This window comes from Solenopsis invicta, chromosome 6 (genome assembly GCF_016802725.1).
Source record: "Solenopsis invicta isolate M01_SB chromosome 6, UNIL_Sinv_3.0, whole genome shotgun sequence".
NCBI lineage: Eukaryota > Metazoa > Arthropoda > Insecta > Hymenoptera > Formicidae > Solenopsis > Solenopsis invicta.
Window position 1 is genome coordinate 22,576,019 of NC_052669.1, and position 21,898 is coordinate 22,597,916.

General features: G+C 36.5%; 2 protein-coding genes across 2 annotated transcripts in view; both read right to left on the bottom strand.

Annotated features, from left to right (window-relative positions):
- LOC105202512 (neuroligin-4, X-linked) overlaps window positions 1-19,903 on the bottom strand; it is a 58,400-nt gene extending 38,497 nt beyond the window's left edge. Inside the window, exon 1 of the mRNA XM_011171074.3 lies at window positions 19,636-19,903. Coding sequence (XP_011169376.1) covers window positions 19,636-19,869 — 234 coding nt within the window. The 5' untranslated portion in view covers window positions 19,870-19,903. The remainder of the gene's footprint in view (window positions 1-19,635) is intronic.
- A 160-nt stretch (window positions 19,904-20,063) lies between these two features.
- The window catches only part of LOC113004002, a 152,797-nt gene continuing 150,962 nt past the window's right edge, over window positions 20,064-21,898 (bottom strand). The window contains exon 4 of the mRNA XM_026135863.2: window positions 20,064-20,278. Coding sequence (XP_025991648.2) covers window positions 20,211-20,278 — 68 coding nt within the window. The 3' untranslated portion in view covers window positions 20,064-20,210. The remainder of the gene's footprint in view (window positions 20,279-21,898) is intronic.

A 21,898-nucleotide genomic window follows, 5' to 3' on the forward strand; every position in this document is an offset into this window, starting at 1 on the left:
AGGAGACTCCTTTAACCGAACTGCAAAAGAGAAAAGTTACAGGATCGAATAATATTCATTTGTTTTTAGATGCGAATATTTGTTTTGAAAAAAAAATCTCTCTTTTGCGGAGAAAGACAAATCAGTCTTATTTTTGTCTTATTTTTTGCGACGTAACAGAAAAAATTGCCGTTCGGTCGCAGGGAAACAATTATATGGGAAGGATCGATAGATCTCGTTTGCTGCGGCTCGACTTTAATTGCATCACCGAGCGCAATTGGGGAAGGTCTGCCCGTCGAAATGGTCGTTCTACGATTCACGCTGGAAATTACAAAGTTCCCTTAACGTATCGGCGTCGCGTTTTCGTCGCAGAGTCGATAAAAAAAATGTGACCGTAAAGAGCACGAGAGGAGAAATTGGACAAAAAAATAGAGGGAGAAAAACAAAGGGGAGACAAAAGAAGGACAGAGGCGAAAATGAGAGTTATTCGATTCGACATTTCCAATTGCATTAAAAATTAAATGCGCGTCATGCGACTGCCGATAACAATCGGCGCTTATCGGGGCTCCCATAAAATTCCGGGGGGATGATGGCGATGACGTGGGATGAAATATTAATTTCGTTCCATGAGTTTGCAAATTTTGTTCCGGCTGACGATCTCGTAATTGACTTTCGTCTGGGAGTTAAAATATTACAAAGAAGATATATCGAAACGCCGAAGAAAGATAAAATAAAATATAATAAAAAATAACAACATACACTTGAACAAGTGAGAGAGAAAGAAAGAGAGAAAGAGAGAAAGGGAGAAAAAGGTTCCAAAATTTTGTATGTACGAGCACGTTCGTCCCGGTTCATGGCGTAGCTTGTTATTTTACGATCACGGCATTCATTTTCGTATTCCCCGGGCGAGCTATCACGTAGTTGGAAATAAATTCCCATTACGGGGGAATGGTGCGGGGGCTTAGTGCGAAATCGCAAGAAAATGGAAACACACGGGCGCGTGTGTTCGACGAAAGAGACGCCGTTCGTGAAAAGATTCGCGTGCGAGAACGGCGTTACAAGTACGAGCAGTTTCTCTTTGACCCCGCCGCTTTCACCTCCGAACGTTCTTCATGAAATCAGTTCATGGTGAGAGATACTTTAGTACAGACAGAGAGAAAGATTGATTGGGGTCCTCACATTAGCTTTCTCAGTTATTTGATACCCAATTACGTTATGTTACTCGAAATAAACTCTTTTAACATTCGTTTAAATGGTTCAACTCCTTCACACTGCTCTATCTCAACTAGCAAGGCGTTGTATGTACATTATCATTCCTTCATTTAACATACTTCGTACATTAAATACGCTATTTTAAAATTAAATAGCAATTTTTTTCGTATAATACTTACGCTGACTTTCAAAATGAGCCCAGAAAGCGCTATCTTGATTTTGTGGAAAATGAATGTACGTTTTTTTATTTTTATTTTATTTTACGAGTATTTGATGAGGTATGGAGATCAAGAAATGAAACTTATAAAGGTGTTGACTTTTTGTAAAAAGTTGTGTTCTTTAATATTAGCCCAGAAAGAAGTCGCTATCTTTTTGTAAAAGATATGAATTTTTGAAGGACCGGGAGACGTATAGGGTAAAAACAGATAATATGGAATAGACTACTAATATGGAACTAAGGTTAAAAAAAAAAAAAAAAAACGCTCTATTCAAGTAGCAATCACTGGAAGTAGTTGCAATAACGTTGTTGCAAACTATGCTACAATGAACAGCGAACCTTGTGCGACAACAGCTTTTTTCGATATATACATATACTTAGTTATTTTTATTGCTTCTAAAGATGGTACAGCATTGTCTTAACCCTGTTTTCACAAGCTCGAAGTAAATTCTTTAATGTTTGTATTCCATGGATGCTTTTAATAATATTGTACGAGTAATATTACGTGCTATCTAATTGCATTTTTTAACTTTATTGATATAAAATTTTGTTTGTCATATGAAGATATATAAACAACGTGAAATGTTTCAAAGAATAGAAAATACAGAGTATACTATAACACTTTTATATTATATTATTTATTTTATACCAAAAATATTGGATTGGAACAAAATTTCGCAGCGTTTTTAAATGAAATTTTGAAGAAAATATTGTAATATTTGTAGATACATTTATTCAACCATGCACATATATGCCACTACGAACTTTTGCTCCAATACAATATAATTATAAATATTCCACATTTTCAATTTATTTCTTATATGTACAACGGATTTTATTATATATATGTATATATACATACACACGCACTGTCATTTTAGATTACACAGATATTTTACTTATTTTAGATAATGTTTATTACAATAATGTAATAACAATAAAATATGATAATTTAATAATTAAGGATTTAATTTTGGTTTTTTTATGGTTTGTGTGTGCAATAATAATGTTATTTTATTCTTATGTGCAATAAAGCTTTTAATTATGTTTAATCGTATTTTGCTTAGTTTACATAAATGCTTATCAATATTAATCTATTGAAGTCAAATTATTCCTCACCTTTTTTTACTTCATTTTTTTTAGAAAAAAAACCATCCAATTAGTTTTATTATAACTAGAGTTAGGAAAGTTGCGCGATGCGAATTCTCATTTATGTGCTATGTAAAAATCCGAAAGATGTATGAAAATGAAGGATTAACAAAAAAGTAAAAAATGCGAAAATATGTCTACCCTATATGTAAATTATTACTATTTCTGAAATTTGACCCATATTATATTTAATTTTTTATACTCCATTATTTTCGCATTTTTTACTTTTTCGTTAATCCTTCGTTCGCATACATCTTTCGGATTTTTACATAGCACAGGTGAGAATTTGCATCGCGCAACTTTCCTAACTCCAGTTGCAATAAAACTAATTGGATAGTTTTTTTTTCTAAAAAGTGAAGTAAAAAAGACGACGAATAATTTGACTTTAGTACATTAATATCGATAAGCATGTTTATATTAGTAAAAAGATCTATTAAATTGAAGTCCTGCGTTAAAAAAGTATCAGCTATAAAAAAAATGCTAATGCAAATTTGTATCTATGTGCAAACAAAGAATTAATATTAAAATTAAACTTAAATTTTGGAGATTTTTATTAATTGTAGACACATTTTAGTTAACATGTTTTTTTAAGAAATTTTCAAGTCTTAGTATGTATTTATTTATAAAGGAGTAGTGCTAACTAATACTTCGTGGTCACATTTTTTGAAAGTTCCAATGGGAACGATATGACTTCAGCGCATTTTTAACCGGTTGCAGTACTCACAATTTTCTTTGAAATAAAAAAATTACTGAACACACTTTAAACTTCAAACGTTATAAGACATAAAGAAATACAGCGGCTGTGTAAAGATTTTAATTGTAACATATTAAATCGCAAAAGTAAGAAATTTGAGAAATGAGTTTTTTTACTAAAAAATCATAACTTTTTAATTGTTTTTTATCAAAATTTATACATACTCTACAGATATAATGTTTTCAGAAAAAACATGCAAGTTTGTCTTTCAAAAAAATATTTATTCTGAAAAATAAAGAGTATTATTTTAAAAATAAAAGTGTGTATGTGTGTGTGTGTGCGTGTGTTAAGTTTTACTTTGAAATAAAAATTTAAAGATATAGGGCCTCAAACATTTTTGAGATTCAATAAACCCCGGATGATTACAAAGAGTCAATTTGAAAACGAATCTTCTAAATTATTTGCCTTTGTCCTATCCCATTTGACACTGAAGGATGTCTCTCATATCTGGAAAGTTTAACGTGGCTACGTATATACATACGCGTTAGCCGCGATGCTCTCCGCAAATGTACATAATACATCTGATGATGCACGGATATACCGGAGCAGTAAATTAAAGCGTGGACACGAAGTAAATAGGTCGAGGCGAGAAAATCCGAGATATTAATTCCTGGTTCAAGCGAAGGTACGTTTACTCCGTCAACGAGTCGCTATTAAAACCCCCCTCGCCGAAATTTGCGCGGCCACGCTTTGATGCAGCGAGCCCGACCGCCGGTGCGTGTCGCGATTGATGCAGTTTGGCGCGGCGTGTGTCGAATACGCGTAAAATTTAAATATTAAATTGAAATCGGATTTAAACATGCGCCGATTTGGAGCCTTTACATTTTACGATAGGTACTCCGTCCGCGAGAATAATTATGCGCGCTGACCTTTGAAACCAGTTACAGTTTGTTATTTCAATGACATTAGCGTGGCCATTAATTGCGCTAATTTGGGATAATGAAATGTCACACAACTGCACAAGAGCCATCCTAACCTTTTAGAAAATTAGGCAATTACGTTTTCGGCGAAACGGCGAAACTTTGACTGCACCCTGTGCACTTCAGTCAGCAAAAATAATTGCAAAAGTTTTACCTCGTTACTGCGCTTGTATTTAACATTTTTGCTTAATATTCGCCGTGCTAAAGAAATTAATTATAAATTTGTTCCCGCAATTATCAGATCCACATTGAAGATCGATGCACGCTGTGTTTCTACTGCTTACTGTTAGATCCCCGCCCGTTTCAATCGAGCGCTTTTCAGTTCGAGTAATAGTCGCGCAATAATCTTATCTACGATGGGATGAGACTTATGGCCGGATTATTGCCTCTGTCTGGGCTCCTTTCGGACGCGAGCGAGGGGATGGCAGGAACGCGAAACGGTTCGTGGGCGGACTGCGTAACCGGGTGCCCGGTGAATTATTATAATCTCTCGGCGAATAGAACGAATTTTATTTCGAAATCAGTCGCCCGCGCAGACGTGATCGTAATTCTCATTATTTGTGGGACACGGAAAAATCCTTTTTCTTTTATACTTCAAACTGCGAAGTTGGGAATTTACTTATCGATTGGAACTAAGAGGACTTGACGGTCCCAATTATGGATCGAGTTCTAATTATGAGTTAATATTACAAAATTAAATACTTTTGCAGACATACATTTATTAATAAAATTACAGACAAATTTTTTAATATTCTTTTTTGTAATTATTGAAATAACTTTCTTAATAATTGCTAATATTTAGGGAAAAAGCAAAAAGTATCTTTAATTATCTCTCTAACGAGCTCTCTAAATACCTTTTTAATAATTTCTTTGTTATGAAAATTTTAATAGATTGTATTTTTAGTAAAATGAACTTACAATAAAACGTATTAAAAACGAACATTGCTGTACATTAACGTACAACAATGTACATTTAATTATGCCAAGCCATTATTAGGACCTATATAAACATTTTTAAATATTTTTCCAAAAGTCACAAATTTTCTTATTAAATAAATTATATAATCATATATTTTAAAATTATGTTTACTGCTTATGTTGACATTAACAACTGTTTAAAATGTTTGATCGTTGAGACTCCTGTCTACCTGTCACGGCCACATTAAAGTCATGACGTCATAAACAAGAAATCACACATAAAAGTTTTTGTCGTGGCATTTGTAAATAAGGAGAAATTGGTTAAAACTGAACAACGAAATCGCTTAAAACACTTGTAAAAATAAACCTTGACTATTCTTTTTCCATCTAACAATCAGTAAATAGTCACGTAAAAAGCACGTAAAGTGTAGCCGATTCAGACAGGAAAATATACGGATAGCTATACATTGAAAGGAGTGAAAAATATGTATAATATTTAAAAAAACTTTACATGCATTTTTATGAATTTGCTAAATACGAGGCAAGTCACATTTTTACAATAAAACACATAATAACGAAATAACATGCACGACATTGGGGACTGTCACTTTATAGATTTTTTAGAAGCAATAGACTTTAGGAGACATTAGCATTTCGACGATTTTCCGCCGTCTTCTTTTTTATCATAAAGAAAGTCATTTTCATTTCAAACTAATTGAAAAATTTGTTAAAATTAAGATCTGGAACAGGACGTGTACGTTCTTGAATTCAACGAGACGACAACTGATGCTGCGATTATCCCTCGTGTCCCCTCGTATAAAATATCTTCCACCCTTTTAAGAGTAACAAGAACGATGAGCCAGGAGTTCGTGGAGTATCTTTGGGACAAGCGGAAGAGTTTGGAGGGCAAAGGTGAAATCGTCCGTTTTCTTTTTTGTCCCCTTCAATGGGTTCGGAGGGAAGCGAGTGACGGAATAAACGAGACGGGAAGCTATCCCAAAATCTCTCTTCTGGATACAAAGTGAAATTGATGGCCCGCATTTACCGGCGCACGTGTAGACGGAAACACGTGGAAGAAGGAGATATTACCAGGACAGTGATGTGCTGTCGATCCCATCAGAGATGCATTCTCAAACGTGTAAATGGCGCTAGTAAAAAAAAAAAAAACAAATCTGTTAGAAATACATGTATTCGTAATGCGTACGATTTGCATCGAGATCAGCTGTTACTCTAAACAGACGTGGAATGCGGACGGAGCTTGGCAAGAGACTCCTGTTTATCTGAAGACAGCATAATTTTGCGCAAACCTTTGCTGATTTATCATTTCGGTTTGTACGTACGTTTTGCAGTACAACTGCAGTACGCCGCTTGACAATTTGCATACGTTCATTCGTTCCGTGACAATTGTTACCCTAAAGGGATTGTTTACATTTCTCGCGTGTGCGATATTCATTAGGTCCCGCGCATGGAGATGATAACAAGCGAAATAAATTTGGTTACGTCATAAATTACGGATGCAACAGTGAGCGAAGGACAGGCGTAACATCGCTAAAGCGAAGCGAATTAATACCACGTTTCTGCATATTCGCACGTATACGTTTAATTGTGATAGCGGATAGGAGTTCCGCATTAATTAGTTGCGGAAATTATGCTTCGAATTTTATATGATCTGAATAATGTGTCGCGTTAAAATGTGCAGAAGGAAAACAAAACTCGATGTGTTAGAATGTTTTAGCTCTACAATACCAGCTAAAAGTTATCAAAATTTAAAACCTACAGGTTTTATTCTTTCTTTTCTTAAACAAGAAAAAGTTTTGGTTGTAAATTTTAATCCCGAATTTTGAATCTAAAATCAACCGTAAAGAACAAAACAAAAAATTTGGCTTACAGTAAAATCTGAATTTAGTGTACTTTCTCTTTATTTTAGATTTAGCGCACAACAATACACATGTCGGTTGCCCCACGCGTCGCCCCGCTCGTCGCTCTACTCTACTGGCTGCCCCGCGCTGCGCCGCTCGTCACTCTACTCTACTGACTGTCCCGCGCGCCGCGCCGCTCGTCGCTCTATTCCACTGATTGCTCCGCGCCGCGCCGCTTGTCGCTCTACTCTACTGACCGTCCCGCGCGTCGCGCCGCTCGTCACTCTATTCCACTAGTCGCTCTGCGTCGCGCCGCTCGTCGCTCTACTCTACTGACTGCCCCGCGCGTCGCGCCGCTCGTCGCTCTATTCCACTGGACGTCCCGCGTCGCGCCGCTCGTCGCTCTACTCTACTGACCGTCCCGCGCGTCGCGCCGCTCGTCGCTCTATTCCACTGATTGCTCCGCGGCGCGCTGCTCGTTGCTCTACTCTACTGACAGTACATATACATCTGTATGCAGCAAAAATGACTTTTTCGCTACAGTTTTAGGTAAATAAATTTTAAACCAATAAGTGAATCTAAATAAATTTTTGCAAGAATATTAGTATATGTTTTATTAGTATATGTAAAAAATTTGATTTAATTCATTTTCTCATCAAATTTGCAAAAATATTATTACAAAACGCAATTTTACATAAGAATCAAGAGCAAACAAAAAGATTTTAAATAACTTTTAAATCAACAAGAAAATTATGCTAAAATTGAGCATACAATCAGATGTTTTAACCGTACAATAAAAATTATAGAAATTTAAAAATTATAGGTTTCTTTCTTTCTTTCTAATAAAAAAGTATTGGTTGTAAACTTTTACTCCAAGTCACGGTCCTGAAACCAGTTGCGAAAAAGAATGCGATAAAAATTTTAGTTTGAAAATACTGACTTATGCAGCTAAAATATTATTTTGAAGCAGTTTTAGATAAGTAGCTTTTAAACGACCGAGTAAATCCAAATGTACTTTTGTATGATTTATTAATCTTATTAGTATATGTAAAAATCTGATTTAATTTGTAATGCTACTTTCTCATCAGATTTACAAATAAGTATTACAAAATGCACTTTTTTAAATAAAAGTCAAGAGCAATCAAAAAATTTTAAATAACTTTTAAACCAATAAGGGAATTATGTTCAAATTTTACACATAAAATTGTAGGATATTTAATTTCTTTTACTTAACTAACAAGAAATTTTAGTTGTGCGCATTCAAATTTTGATCTTAAAATCAACTAGAAAAAAACAATGAAATATTTGGCATATGCAGCGAAAATGATCCTACTTTGCTATAATTTTGAATTATTTTAAACAAATAAGTGAATTCAAATAATCTTTTGCAAGAATATTTATTAATTGTATCAGTATGCGTAAAAATTTAATTTAATGTTACATTTAAATTAATAAAAAAATTATGCTGGAGAAAATTTTACAAATGTTCACGGAAAGGACAATTTTGCTAAAATACAGATCTGAAAATAATTATGTTGAACCATTAAAAAGTTTACATTGGACGTTTAAACTAATTGTTAAACTGTCGAAACTTTTTGCACCGGTATCAGCTTGAGCTTCTTATATAATTATTTCGATAGTCCAACATAAAATTAATTTTTGATCTGTATATAGCTAAATGTTCAGATACTACAGTAAAATTGTTCATTCCGTGTAATAATAGGACAATCTACAAAATTTAAAAATTTTTTAATGCTCTGAAACGTGACATATACATACATCCCCAAAGGCTTAATTCAAGTCAAGTAAACAGAATGGAGTAGCGAGCATCAGAAAAATAATTATACAATCCTTATCGAACTGAGTGCCGGACTGTAGATGCGGTAACAATTATGCAGTTTGTTGTTGCAAAAATTCCAGAGGGATGATTTAAACGGGACGATAAATTACGTAAATTTAGAGGTATAATAAATTATGTGCGCGACAAAGGAAGTCGAGCGGAAAAATGGCGAAGATACGGAGGATTTACGTCAGCCTGCACACACGGTCCAATAACGGTCGTATGGAAGCTTTTGCTGGTGGGGCAGTGCGTTTCAATGAGTTATAGAGCACATAAATGTAAAAGAAATTTATTAAGCTTCAATGTCGCGAAACGGCTGTTTCGCGGCAAATCTTCCCGTGAATTCAGCTGGAAACAGACAAGAAGATTTGTCGCGTCCGCGAATGTAAAGACGAATGAAGATGCGATTGCAAACGACCGTGAAGTTGCATTTAGTCAAGCGGATTGCCGATTAGAATCCAGCAGAGATTTATTATAAAGGACGAGATTGGAAAAAAAAGGAGAGCGATGTTTTTTTTTCCTCGGGCGTTTATAAAGGACAGCGTTATGATAAAAGAAAATAAAAAGAGAAAAAAATGGATCGGCACTTCTCGGCCGGGAAAATATTTCCAAGATTGAAATTCCGGCGAGAAAAAGAGAGAGTGAGATGACGAAGAAAAATTTCCGGGTACAAAGGCAAATTAACGAACGCGGTAAGAGCATACATTAATGCATTTGCAATGCCAATCGGGCCGTCGACGGACGCGTTCGGATGACGGGCGTGGATAAAACAAAAAGTTTCGCGATGGGATATCGGTGCGCAGATGTAGTTTCGCGGGGGATTATTATGCGCCATGAAGGAAAATTTGTAAAGCGCTTCAAACGTATGTGCCTCGGCTTCGGAATACGAGGTAGCTCCCGTAAACCGTGAGTGATAACTGTATTAAAGGAGATGCATCGATAAATAATTTTTCTCACAGGCGTCTCCTCTTTGATGAGCACGAAACGAAGCTGCAATTAATGCGACTCTCTCATCGAGGCTCACGCATAAGCGGGAAGCTACATTTCCGCTTTTCGTCAGCGTATCCGTTTAACACTCGAATTATGCTCTGCAGTCGAATGCTGAAGGAAGCAGACGGCAGATGCCTTTGATAAGGACAACATTCTAATCAAGTTAACCCAGATTCCACTACAAATTCAACATACGTACAAAATTTAATAGAGATAGATCGCCAATATCGAGCGTTTCTCGGATATTATATTTCTTAAACGAGACTAAAACTAAAACGGTAATAAGTGAAATTAGAATCGAGGAAGTTACCGAATATAAAGATGAAAGAAGGCCATTATTGGCCAGATTTTGGTGTCTAATAATATTTGTTTCATATAAATTTTTACAATTACTACGCGCAAACTGCGCGTCGATTATTCGTTGATATTTGAAACACAGTTATAAACTGAAACTAGAGCATGTAATATCACAAGTTAAATTGACAAGTAATTTAATAATACTTCGATGCTCTAACAAGCATCTTTAAAACACTGAATTTATTGCGAAACTTAATGCCCTTAGTTAGATAAGAGGATTAAAAGATTAAATTAGATTACTAACTTGATACAGATAAGAGAAATAAGATAAATTTCCTAATGCTGTCTTTTATTTTATTCTATATGGTTTTTACTATCTTATGATCTGTCTCATCTGCAAATGTATCAGTTTACGCTGCATTCCAATTTTATATTTGAAACTGTACTATGAGAAAAATGAGAAAGAGAAAAATATAAATAAAATAGTTTTAGGAGAAATATGTAAAATGACCTAATATCATTAATAATATACTCACTATTGTTTAAGCTATGCAATTTGCAAACGTATAAATTTTATTCTTTAAAAAATTCATCTTTAGTAGATTTTATATGGAAAATAGTCGTGAATATATGAACTACGGGTTTTTACTTTTTTAATTATCTAAGCCAGGCTTTTCCGAACTTATGAGGATCGCGACTCATTTTTTAAAATGGCAAACTTCCGCGACCCATCTAGCTTTAGGGATTATGAGAAGACAGCGGAAGGAGGGAGGGAATATATTATTTATTTAAACGACTTTATTTCTCAAAATATGAGTATTTCTCAAAATATGAGTATTACAAAATATGAATATTAATGTTTGAAGAATGCACTTGCTTTCTATATTTATAATAATATAAACCTCTATGATAATATTTTTACCGTTGCATCAAAGTGTATCATTTTTATGTATGAGATATTTGCACAGAAAGGTTTTGCTAAAGTATCTAAAATTTAGTAAAATACAGATTTAAAAACAATTATGTTAAGCTATCAAAATAATTATACGTTGGACTCTCAAACTGAATTGCTGAAATGCCAAATATTTTGAAGCATTACTCATCATGCCTGAACATACGTCACAATTATTTTGATGGCGCAATAAAATTATTATTAAATCTGTATTCAGCTAAATACTTTAATATCTCAAAACACTATGTCGCTATGTCATGTCGCTATGTCAAAATTAGCGACTTTTCTTTAGTGATTTCTTTTATAATAAGGAGTAATAAAGGAGTAAATAGTCCAAATATGTCGATATATTCTTTATCAATACAGCAATAAATAATAAATAAACATGTATCTCTGATACATAGCTCGTAATTGCATAACGATAAGTTCAGTCAAAAAAATAACAGTAAAAAAGACTAATAATTCCCAAGCGGAAAAAATTCTATAAACTTTTATACATCTCCAAGTAGCTTACCCTAGCGGAATAATTCTGTGTACTTATGTACGCAATTCTTAAAATAAAATGTAGACATTTTTTTTCTGTAGAAATATTTATTTTTTTTTTATAAATATATTTCTTTGTTATAAAAACGTGTTTTCAATTATTAAAATTAATAAAAGTGTACCAATTCTAACATCAATTCTAACATTTCTGTTGCACTTCAAATTTGTATAGAATTTTTACCGTCAGGGTTTTCTATAATATTTTGGACACTGCATACGAATCTAGTTTTTAAATTGCTCCATCACGTCACAATTTTAGGAAATTTGCAATTAAAGTTGCAAAAAAAAGCTGTTTCAATTTTGTTATATTATAATACGGTTGTATTGCAATACGGAAGATGCTAGAAAAGTTTTCAAAATTAAGTATGTTGGAATTTTCATTCCTCAAAAAGAATTTTTATATCTTGTACAAATAAGATATTTTCTATTAATAAGATATTTAAATATCTATTATGGTGTTTATTGCGGGAAAATTGTGAATTAAATCATTAATGGTTTATCAAATAGCTTTCAATTACGCTTCTTTAAATTTTAAAGGTTTTTAGGTCATTGAATACGAATTTGACGTCAAAATTGCAAATTCAAAATGAATTCAAATTGTGAATATAAAAATTCAAAAAATGTTCGAATTTTTGTAAAAATTTATGTATAGAAGTCTTTCATGATACTGAATACTGATACTGAATATAAATCTAATACTACAAATGGTGGAAATAGTACATGCCTGATGAAAATTAAATCATATCTAAATTTTAGTAAAAAAAAAGTATATAAGTCTCTTTTATATACATACCTCGCATTTAACAGTATTCTCATTAACTTCCATCATTCATAGATACAAAAATTTCCTCCGAGGTCTGAAAGTCTTTACAACATATTTAATTTCGATTGAATAAAACTTCTTCATCACGTTACGTATCGTAGTCATAATACGATAAAATATACTGAAGAAAGAGTTTGGTAATAACTACCATATGTATTGTGAAAAAGTATTAATTAAATATTTGATCAATATAACCAAAAATAATTTTACTTTTCCAAATATTTAACAAGCTTATAGATTTGGTAATACTTACTAAACATAAAAAAAAATAATCTTATTTTTGGTTATATTGATAAAATATTTAATTAATACTACTTCACTATACATTTGGTGGTTATTATTCCTAACAGTATTTTATTCAGGAGATGTCTCAAGAACAGGATGTACGTCCCTTGGACGTCCCGTGGGCATCCCTGGAAGATCTATGCTGTTAGGGAGATTTAAACTCCTTTTTCAGTGTACAAGTTACACTTTTTGGCAACCTTAACTACAAATTTCTGAAATCTGTAACGCGATGGAGCAATTTGGAAACTCGATTCGTATTCGGCATCCAAGAAACTATAGGCAATGACTAGTAATTTTCTTTTGTCGAACCTTGCAATTCGATCGTTCAAGATGCGCATCGCTCAAGATTGAACGGCGCGACGCGATCGGCCCTGGCGCACGGCTGAACGTGCCTGAGGGTGGCAATATGCAAAACAATTGTGCTTATACATCACAGCGGAGGAGCGGGTGGCGCGGCCGCGCTGTAGTTGGTGCGCGTTTGACAGAGCAATGTTTTCCTCCGGCAAAACGTATGGCGCTCGATCGTGCGAAATGGACCGGTGAACGGCGAACGCGAGAGAGCGTGAACGCGGACGCGAGCGGGGCGAACAAAAAACGACAACCGTGAGTTGTGCGGCACGTTACGACGTAATGTAAAGGCCACGAGGCGTCCTGAGCGAAAAAGTTTTCTCGTTATCCATCCATCCGCCCGGGGACCGCCGGGCGGCGAAAAAAGACCGGTAAATTGCGGATCCGCAATTCCTGCCAAAGCGACTGTGCCCCGGCGCGTCTGATCCGTGCGCGCGCGCGCGAATGTTTCAATCGCGCGAGACGACGACGACGACGACGACGACGACGACGCGGCGTTACAATAATCCGCGCTGCGGCTCTTTCACCGCGAGACGGCGACGTTCCCGGCGGAGACTTGCCGATGTATACCAGCAAAATGAGGCGGTGAAAGCAACCGGGATCGACCGTCCATGTAATACCCACGCGTAAAATCCGCTTTTAGACGCAGCTACGTATTTAAAGTGAATCTCCTCCTCTCGAGGAGGATCTCTCGACGAATCGCGAGCTCGCTTCGCTTCAACGCTATACGAACGCCTCAATTATTTCGCTCTTCTACTCGTAGCAGTTAATAAGTCAACATTGTTCCCCGAAGTATCGAAGTTCCAACGACGACGCTGCAATATCCTGTATAATTTGTATACGCGTCTTATGCGGGGCTTGATAGGAGCGCCGAGATGAAATTCCAGGATCACGCGGGGCAACGCGGATTTAACGTTGCGCTCGCGATCCTCTTTTCGACATACGGGGCGGGCGCAGCAGCAATTTCGAAGGAGCGCAATTCGTAATTTCGCGAGCGCAACGAGACGCCGCGCCGCGCCGCGCCGTGCAAATATCAAGCGTCAGAAAGTTAAATAACACGCTGGAATGAAAAGCTTCGCTATCGCATCACGCGGATCGGTTTCGTGCGTTATTGTCAGTGACGTCGCGCCGCCGCCGCGCCGCGCCACGCCACGCGGATTGATACCGGCGCGTATCAAATTGACCGATTTCCCCGCGATTCCCCGCGGCCCGCAAATTTATTTTCGCCGATGTAAAGCCGCGGCGCGATGGAGGTGGTGGCGGAGATATGGCTGACGATATCCCGCCCGCGGATACTTTAACGCAAAGCGCGAAATTCGCCGGCTCGTATTGCGAGCGAGCGAGCGGCGTCAGGTGCCGCGGGGTTGAATCATCGTCCATCGATCCGCCTCTTGTCGATATGAATATCTATTAGACGTAATTGATGTCTACCATCCGGCGTAGCGAATGCCGCGGTAAATGTCAAATCGGCCTCGCCCACTCTGACTGATCGGTGTTGTGAAAACGCTTCGGCTCCGATAGACGAGCTGCCAGCAAATTGTCTCCTGGAAAAATTTCGCTGTTGTTTGGGAAATCGAGATATCGAACCGCTTTTAGTTTCCGCTCCGACTGCGACGCACAGCTATGCGGAGTGTATTGGGAATAGGGCGGAGGACAAAGAACAGGGATTTCTCTACCGTACATACATTTCGCATTTAATTATTTTAATCTCGCTCGCGCAATTTCGACTCGCGTAACAAAAGCTTGCTCTCTTGCTGCGAACTCTCTTTTGTAGTATACAGCTTGACGAGAACGGTCTCGCTGTCCAGCAAACGTGATGACGTCGATTTGTCGTGAGTTTTACGTCATTAATGACCAAAACATAACGTCAATGGAACGTAAAAATAATATCTTTCAAACTAATTAAAATGACGTCATCGGTGTGTGATTAATAGAGTTGCCGTTTGAGAGTCTGTTTGTAGCACGCTGATAACATGTAGAGGGGATGGCATATAGGCTCCACTTTAATTGGAAGCGTATATGCCAGCCGTCCCCCTCCCGACCATCGTGCTTCAAACAGACTTCCGAACCGCAACTCCGTAGTCTCATACTAATGACATTATTTAAATTCGTTCGAAAGATGTTCTTTTGGACTAAATATGTAAGATAAGTTAGAAGAAGATGCCACACTTAAACCTTTCTTCTGAAATAACTTTATCATGGAATCGAGCGACGAAAAATTATTATAAATGTTCTCTCTTGAGACCTTTATTTATTTATAATAATACAAAAAAAGTAATTCAAATTTTGACATTCCAGATTTAAAAAAAAGGAATTAATTAAGTTCTACACAACTGGCATCTTTCCCTACATTCGAGAATGTGGACAAAAAGTTCGTGACTGAATTTTTTCTATCAACAACACTGCAGGCAACACTGTAGGCTTCTATGTTGGTTTGACGTTTAGCGGGAAGTCTTATAAGTCATCAGTACAAGTTTGATTACAATCGAGTGCGCGTTTTTCTGTGTCAGTATTTGTTTTTTACGCAGTTTTTTTTTGCACGGTTAAAGTTTTTATAGAACGAGATGTTTCAACCGAGCAAAGAATCAACATCAAATTTCTCGTGAAACTTGGTAAAAGCGGGCGGGAAATTCTTGAACAAAAAGAGTGAAGAGTGGAAGCAGGTTGGCGAACCTCGCAGCAAAAAAGCGCGTAAAAGTCGTTCAAAAATCAAAATCATGCTTATCGCTTTTTCTTTTATATTTCAAGAGTGGTCCATTATGAATTTGTTCCAGGATCAAACAGCTAATGCAGCATTTGACGCGGAAGTTTTAAAACGTCTGTGTTAACGTATGCACGACCCGAATTGTGGGCGAAAAAGAACTGGATCCTTGCAACATGACGACGCACCCTCACATTCGGCGCTCAATGTACGTGAGTTTTTCGCAAAAAATGACATGATTACTGTGGACCACCCTCCTTATTTGTCCATTGCGATTTTCTTGTTGCCTAAAGTGAAAACGATTATGCGGAGTGAACACTTTAGGGATGTAGACAGCATTAAACATAAAACGATGAGTCTTCTCAAAGGCCTAATTTCATGCAACAGTTTTCAATAATGAACAGAATGTTGGGCCAAGTGCATTCAGTCAGGAAGAAAGTACAACCACGTTTCCGTTTCGGAATTATTAAAATTGGATTTTACACAAATTTTTTGTCCACATCTCATATATGGATAAGATGTGCCATCTTGTACGGAGAAAAATGTTACAACTGTTTAAATATTATAACGTAATGGAAACTTATACATTTTGCTTATCTACAGTTTACTGTAAAAAATTAGGTACAATAAACAATCAAATTAGCTAACTTTTAATTTATGGAAAAACTATAATCGAAGTGGTTTTTCTTCCTTGGCAATTCTCCCGACTTATCGTACGTTACAAGTAAAACAAATAAATTTCATAGATTAATATTATATTCCGGAATACACATGACAAAATTAAGAACGAAAAAGTATTATAAAAGAAACTCACGGTGTTTCCAAGTGGTTACCTTTCCTAAACCATATTCACATCTAAGTACTCATCCAAGTTAGAACTGTTACATATACAGAAAAAATTTCTAGATTTAATGCTATTATGTTTCCATCTATTATAAAATAAGATTGATACAAGGAAAATCACATTTATTATTGAGAGAGAAATATTTTATACTTAAATGGAAAAATTCTGAAATAAATCTAGAATAAAAAGATCTTAGTGGTGTGTCCTATTATTCTCAGAAATTTAACTTAATTTCTCAGAAACTAATTTAGATTAAAATGGAAATTTGTGGCAATCTCATAATAATATTTTTGATTTATCAATAAAACGACCTGAAGAAAGTCTTATTTTATTCTTGCAAAAAGAATTGTGGTATCTTAAATAAATGTGTGTGTGTGTGTGTGTGTGTGTGTGTGTGTGTGTGTGTGTGTGTGTTTGCATGCGTGTGCGTGTTTGTGATTCTAATAAAATGTCATGAAGATTCACACGGAAGTAAATACCAAAAATATCAGTAACGTAAAGGCCCATAAAAATCTTTGCGAGTAAGCGAAAACTGCTGAGCTTTTAATAGAAGCATTAATTATAATGTACTGAATCGAGTCTTTCTTACGAAAGAGCGCGTGTAAATCATTGTGTGTTGAATCGTAACATGGAGTAAAAGATTTATTTTAAATGTAAGAATATATAACTTGAAATTTATACGATATGTATTACTCTTGTCTCAGAACAACAAATCGTTCTTATTTAATTCAACAAAAGAGAATAGAAGTTATTAATCTCATCATGATACTGTTTTATTTTTGTACTACATAAGGTTGCAATAAAATTAAGCAAATCGAGAATACTTTTGTCGTATTATTAGAAGTACCTTTTGAGATGGTACCAACATTGATTGTTCTGTGATCATATAGCAACTGACACTTTTTAATTATCCATAAATACTTGATGTTAATAGATAGATAGATCAGTTTAATATAGTTATCGAAAAGATAAACTAATATTTTTTTCATAAATGTGAATATGCGGAATATCATCTGGAATAACTTTTCTATTACTCGTTTGAATATAACATATTAAATATATATATATATATATATCAACAAAATATACTTACAGTCCCATCTACCTATTTACGTATATATTTATAAACGCTGTGTAATGAAGTAATTTATGTTATGCAAATTATGCTATTACATATAGCATATTTGACGACATGCAGATGTGGAATTATAAGGTTACATTAAAACACATAGAAAAGAATTAGATTGGATCACTTGACGTCGGTGATCATAAAACATACTTTGACATCATTAACACGTCATCACGTTTGCTAACTTAGGGAAAATGTGTAATCTAACTGCGAAGGCATGACATGGATGCTAACGAGCGCACCCCGCGTGTTATTAAATTAATTAGAACGCCATAGCATTGCAAAAAGAACGGAAGAGAAGTATAAGAGCTATCGGTCGGTAAAGATACTTAGCAGGCAAAGGGAAGTTCTAACGTCGGGTCGACAGCAAGATTTAGGTGCGGTAATAAGTTCAAGGGATGGTAAAAGAGGAGAAACTGACGCCAGGAAAAGGGGGAAAGCCAGGAAAGAAGGTCTGCAAAGTTTGTGAGAGTGATAGGAGGACAGTAACGCATTTAATGAAAGAGTACGTCGGTGGGCAACGAAAGGACGAGGAAAAAAGGGAAAAGGTGTTGGGCACTGAGAACGACGAGTTAGATTGGACGGAACAAGTGATGAGAAAAAGAAGCAAAAGAAGGAGAGAAAGTAAAGCGCAGGCAAAAGGACGCGGCGCGGCGCGGCGGTCAAATTTAAGAGATGTAGGAAGACAGTAGTGTGGAAGTAATTGAAATCGCAAGATTAATGCGCCGGGGACACCAACGTTCCCCGGGATGTTAATGAGAGAACATTAGATATAGTTCTTATCTTCGTTTTTGCCGAACGCGCTCCGCGCGAGCTCGCGACGCGCCAAGATTAAAAATCTCGCGGAAGCGCCGTTCGTACACGCTAAACTCTCTTTAACGCCGCTAAACGTCGCGCGCATTGAAAGCGTTACTCGGTTATTATTAATGTTACCATTATATATCGCGGCACCAACGAAGCAGGGTGCTGTTAGAACGGAAATAGATATTAATTAACGGTAACGGTAGAACTCAATAAAGAGTACTCGTAGCGCACCGGCGCAGCTATAATTATTATTGCGATATTAGTTAACAAGACATTTAACTGGGCGCGCGTTTACACGGCTCTTGACCAAAATTGATTCACATTTCGCGCGTGAGCCGTAACGAGAGATTAATTCGTGTTCAAGATATTATCCCATCCTGCACACACAATATCCAAATATTCGTGTCATCACATATCCACTATCATAACCACCAGCCGTTCTCTGTATAAACAGGAAGAATAGACCTGCGCGAGAGATTCAGTAATCGATTGCAAATGCCGTTCTATCAGCTCCGTTTTACAGCGGCTCCCATTCTACATACATCGAGGAGCCTAACGCAAGGAGATGTTTTTCTTTATAAAAGGTAATCCCCTCCACGTCTTCGAAGAATCCCGATATTAAAAAAAATTTTAAAAAAATTGTTACGCGCTGTTGCGAATAATCGGTACTCTCCAGCGAGCTAGGCCGCGAACGACGGGCGGCGGACAGAAAAATTCCGCTTCCGCAGGGTCAATCCGGCAATAAATCTCGCTTTTCGCCGTGTACATCGCGGAAACAGCGACGTAACGCGTAATACTGGTGGTCGGGAACGGGCCGATCCAACCGGTGAATCACGATCCGCCATTTACATCGGGCCGAACTCGATGTCCGAGCGAGCGGGCTCCACTCTATACGCCGCGCCTCTATACGCCGCGCCGCCGTTCCACCTGCCTGCAGGATATCCAAATCCTGCCGGGGATGTGGTTCGCTCGATACCCCACACCCTGTCATACTCCTCCTCCGCTTCCTCCACCTTCTCCTCCATCCCCTCCCGCGGTCCTGGGTCCCTAGCAAGAAGAATCGATACATACCTGAAGTATTCCACGTATTTGTCCGCTCTTCGTCTCGACGTTGCGCGAGGCGTAGCGGGTCGTCGCGGCCTGCGAGGAAGCGGCGCGTCCGCGGCCGACCAGGATTAGCAGGACGATCAGGGGCAGCAGCAGCGCGAGTCCTAGGCGCGAAGAGCAACGGCCGAACTTGATCAGGCACCACGTCGTGACCAGCAGCGGCCGGCTCCGGGCAGCCGGCTGGCATGGCAGCGGCATGACAGCATTTGCTGGCGGCCACCTGCAGCGACGCCACCAGCATAACCGTATGACGACCTTGGTCGAGCCGGTCGGGCCGCCAGCAGCCGGGCGTACCTCGTGGATCTCGAGAGCGGCGCGACGGCACTCCGACGGTTTCCGGGAGACCTCTTTAATTCGCTCGCTACCACGTCCCGCAAACCGCTCCACCGTACTCCCGCATTACGGCTCGGCAGTCACTTTCCTTCCGCGCGTTTTATTCAGCTCTTAACTACCTCCGTACCAGCGCGGCGGCACCGGAACCGGCACCCTTCGACCGGAGTCCAAGTTAAATTGCTCTCAAAACATCTTGAATAAGAAAGTTAGGAGACGGCCGGGCCGTTGACGTGCAGAGCGGGGCGGCTTTGGATGTTGAAAGGCTGGCTCCGATCTGTAAGCAAGCAAAAATACCATGTAATGGAACGTTCGCAAGGTTCATTATTATCTTTTTTTCTTTTTTTGTAACAACGCGTTACCAAAAAAATGTGTTTGCTCGAGGGAGTAGATAGGTTTAAAATGGACAAAATTCGCTCTTTAACTTATTAATATAACCATAGGAATTAATTGAATACGAATCCTTTTGTGAATTATTTATATCAACAACTATATTAATAATAAAAAATTTTTCAAAGTTAATTAATGTTATAATAGGATTTTAGTGCTCATTAATATATATTTCCTATGTGATTTTATATTAGATTATTTATGTATGTTATTTCATATTACATTTTTTAGTTCTTTAAATTGTGTCGTTGCCGTTACTTTTGGTCTTAAAACACAATTATTAAGTTGAATCTGAATAGTAATATTAAATTGATGATCAATTTAAGATTTCTTAACATCGTCGATTGTTGCGATAAATATATTATAGCTTCAGTTGTCGAACTGGCTAATGTCCACTTCTACCAATGTAAATTAACTTTGATTTCGGTTTAACTTACTCTTTAGTTTAACTTTATTTTTCCTCTTTTTATAATTCACAGAATTAAGACGTAGAACTAAAAAGTTGGTTAAGTCAAGATATCAAACTTAATCTACGTTAATAGAAATAAACACAAGACGCTTATATGAAATGTAGGGAGATCAAAGTTCAAATCCAGGCTGACGTAATATCTTTCGTAATAAATTCTTTACTATATTTTAAACAAAAGTATTATTAGGGTATTAAGGTATTATAATAGATACTCGTTAACATCAGTATTATTAAATTGATTATAAATTTAAAATTTTAATGTTGATTTTCTGATTCAGTTTAAAAGCTGTATTTCAAGTTTTAAAATCGCAAGTGGCGGCGCGCAGTTCAAAGAACTAGAAAATTATGTAAATCAGGGTAATAAAAAGTAACGTTACTTTTACGTTACTTTACGTTACTTATATTTTTTCATAATAACGGTTTAGTAATGATGTTACAATTTTCATAATTGTAATGATAACACCGACTGTTTCCCAACACTAACGTTATCATTCAAAATTGTAACGTACAAAAAATATGTTATTGAACACAAAGATTCTGCTATGATGATTGATTGGTAATTTCTGTAAATTTTAATTATGTTGTACACATATCGCAGTCTTCTTATCTCAATTATATTTTCAAAGTTACAAATATTAGCATTCGAAGCTGTAAAATTAACAAAAACATGACAGCAAAAAATATAAATCAAAAAAGTAGAATACTCTTTATTGGTATAAAATGTAAATAAGTAACAGTATAAAGTTGAATGTAATTAATTCTGTAAAAAAAATTTGTTAAAATAAAAGAACATCTCAATATCTTTGTTCGTTCTCGAGTTATTTCCGTAAAATCATAGATTTACATCGCGCGGTGGGTCTGCAACGGCTTCATATATTATTATTTTGTAATTTTGTAAATGGGTTTTTGTTGTTAATATATAGTCTAAATAATCCACAAGAGAATTTTAAATCAATTCCTGTATTTACGATTCGTATTAACAAGTCAAAGTTTACTGATTTTTTGTTCATTAAAACCTTTCTACTCTTTTATAAAGAG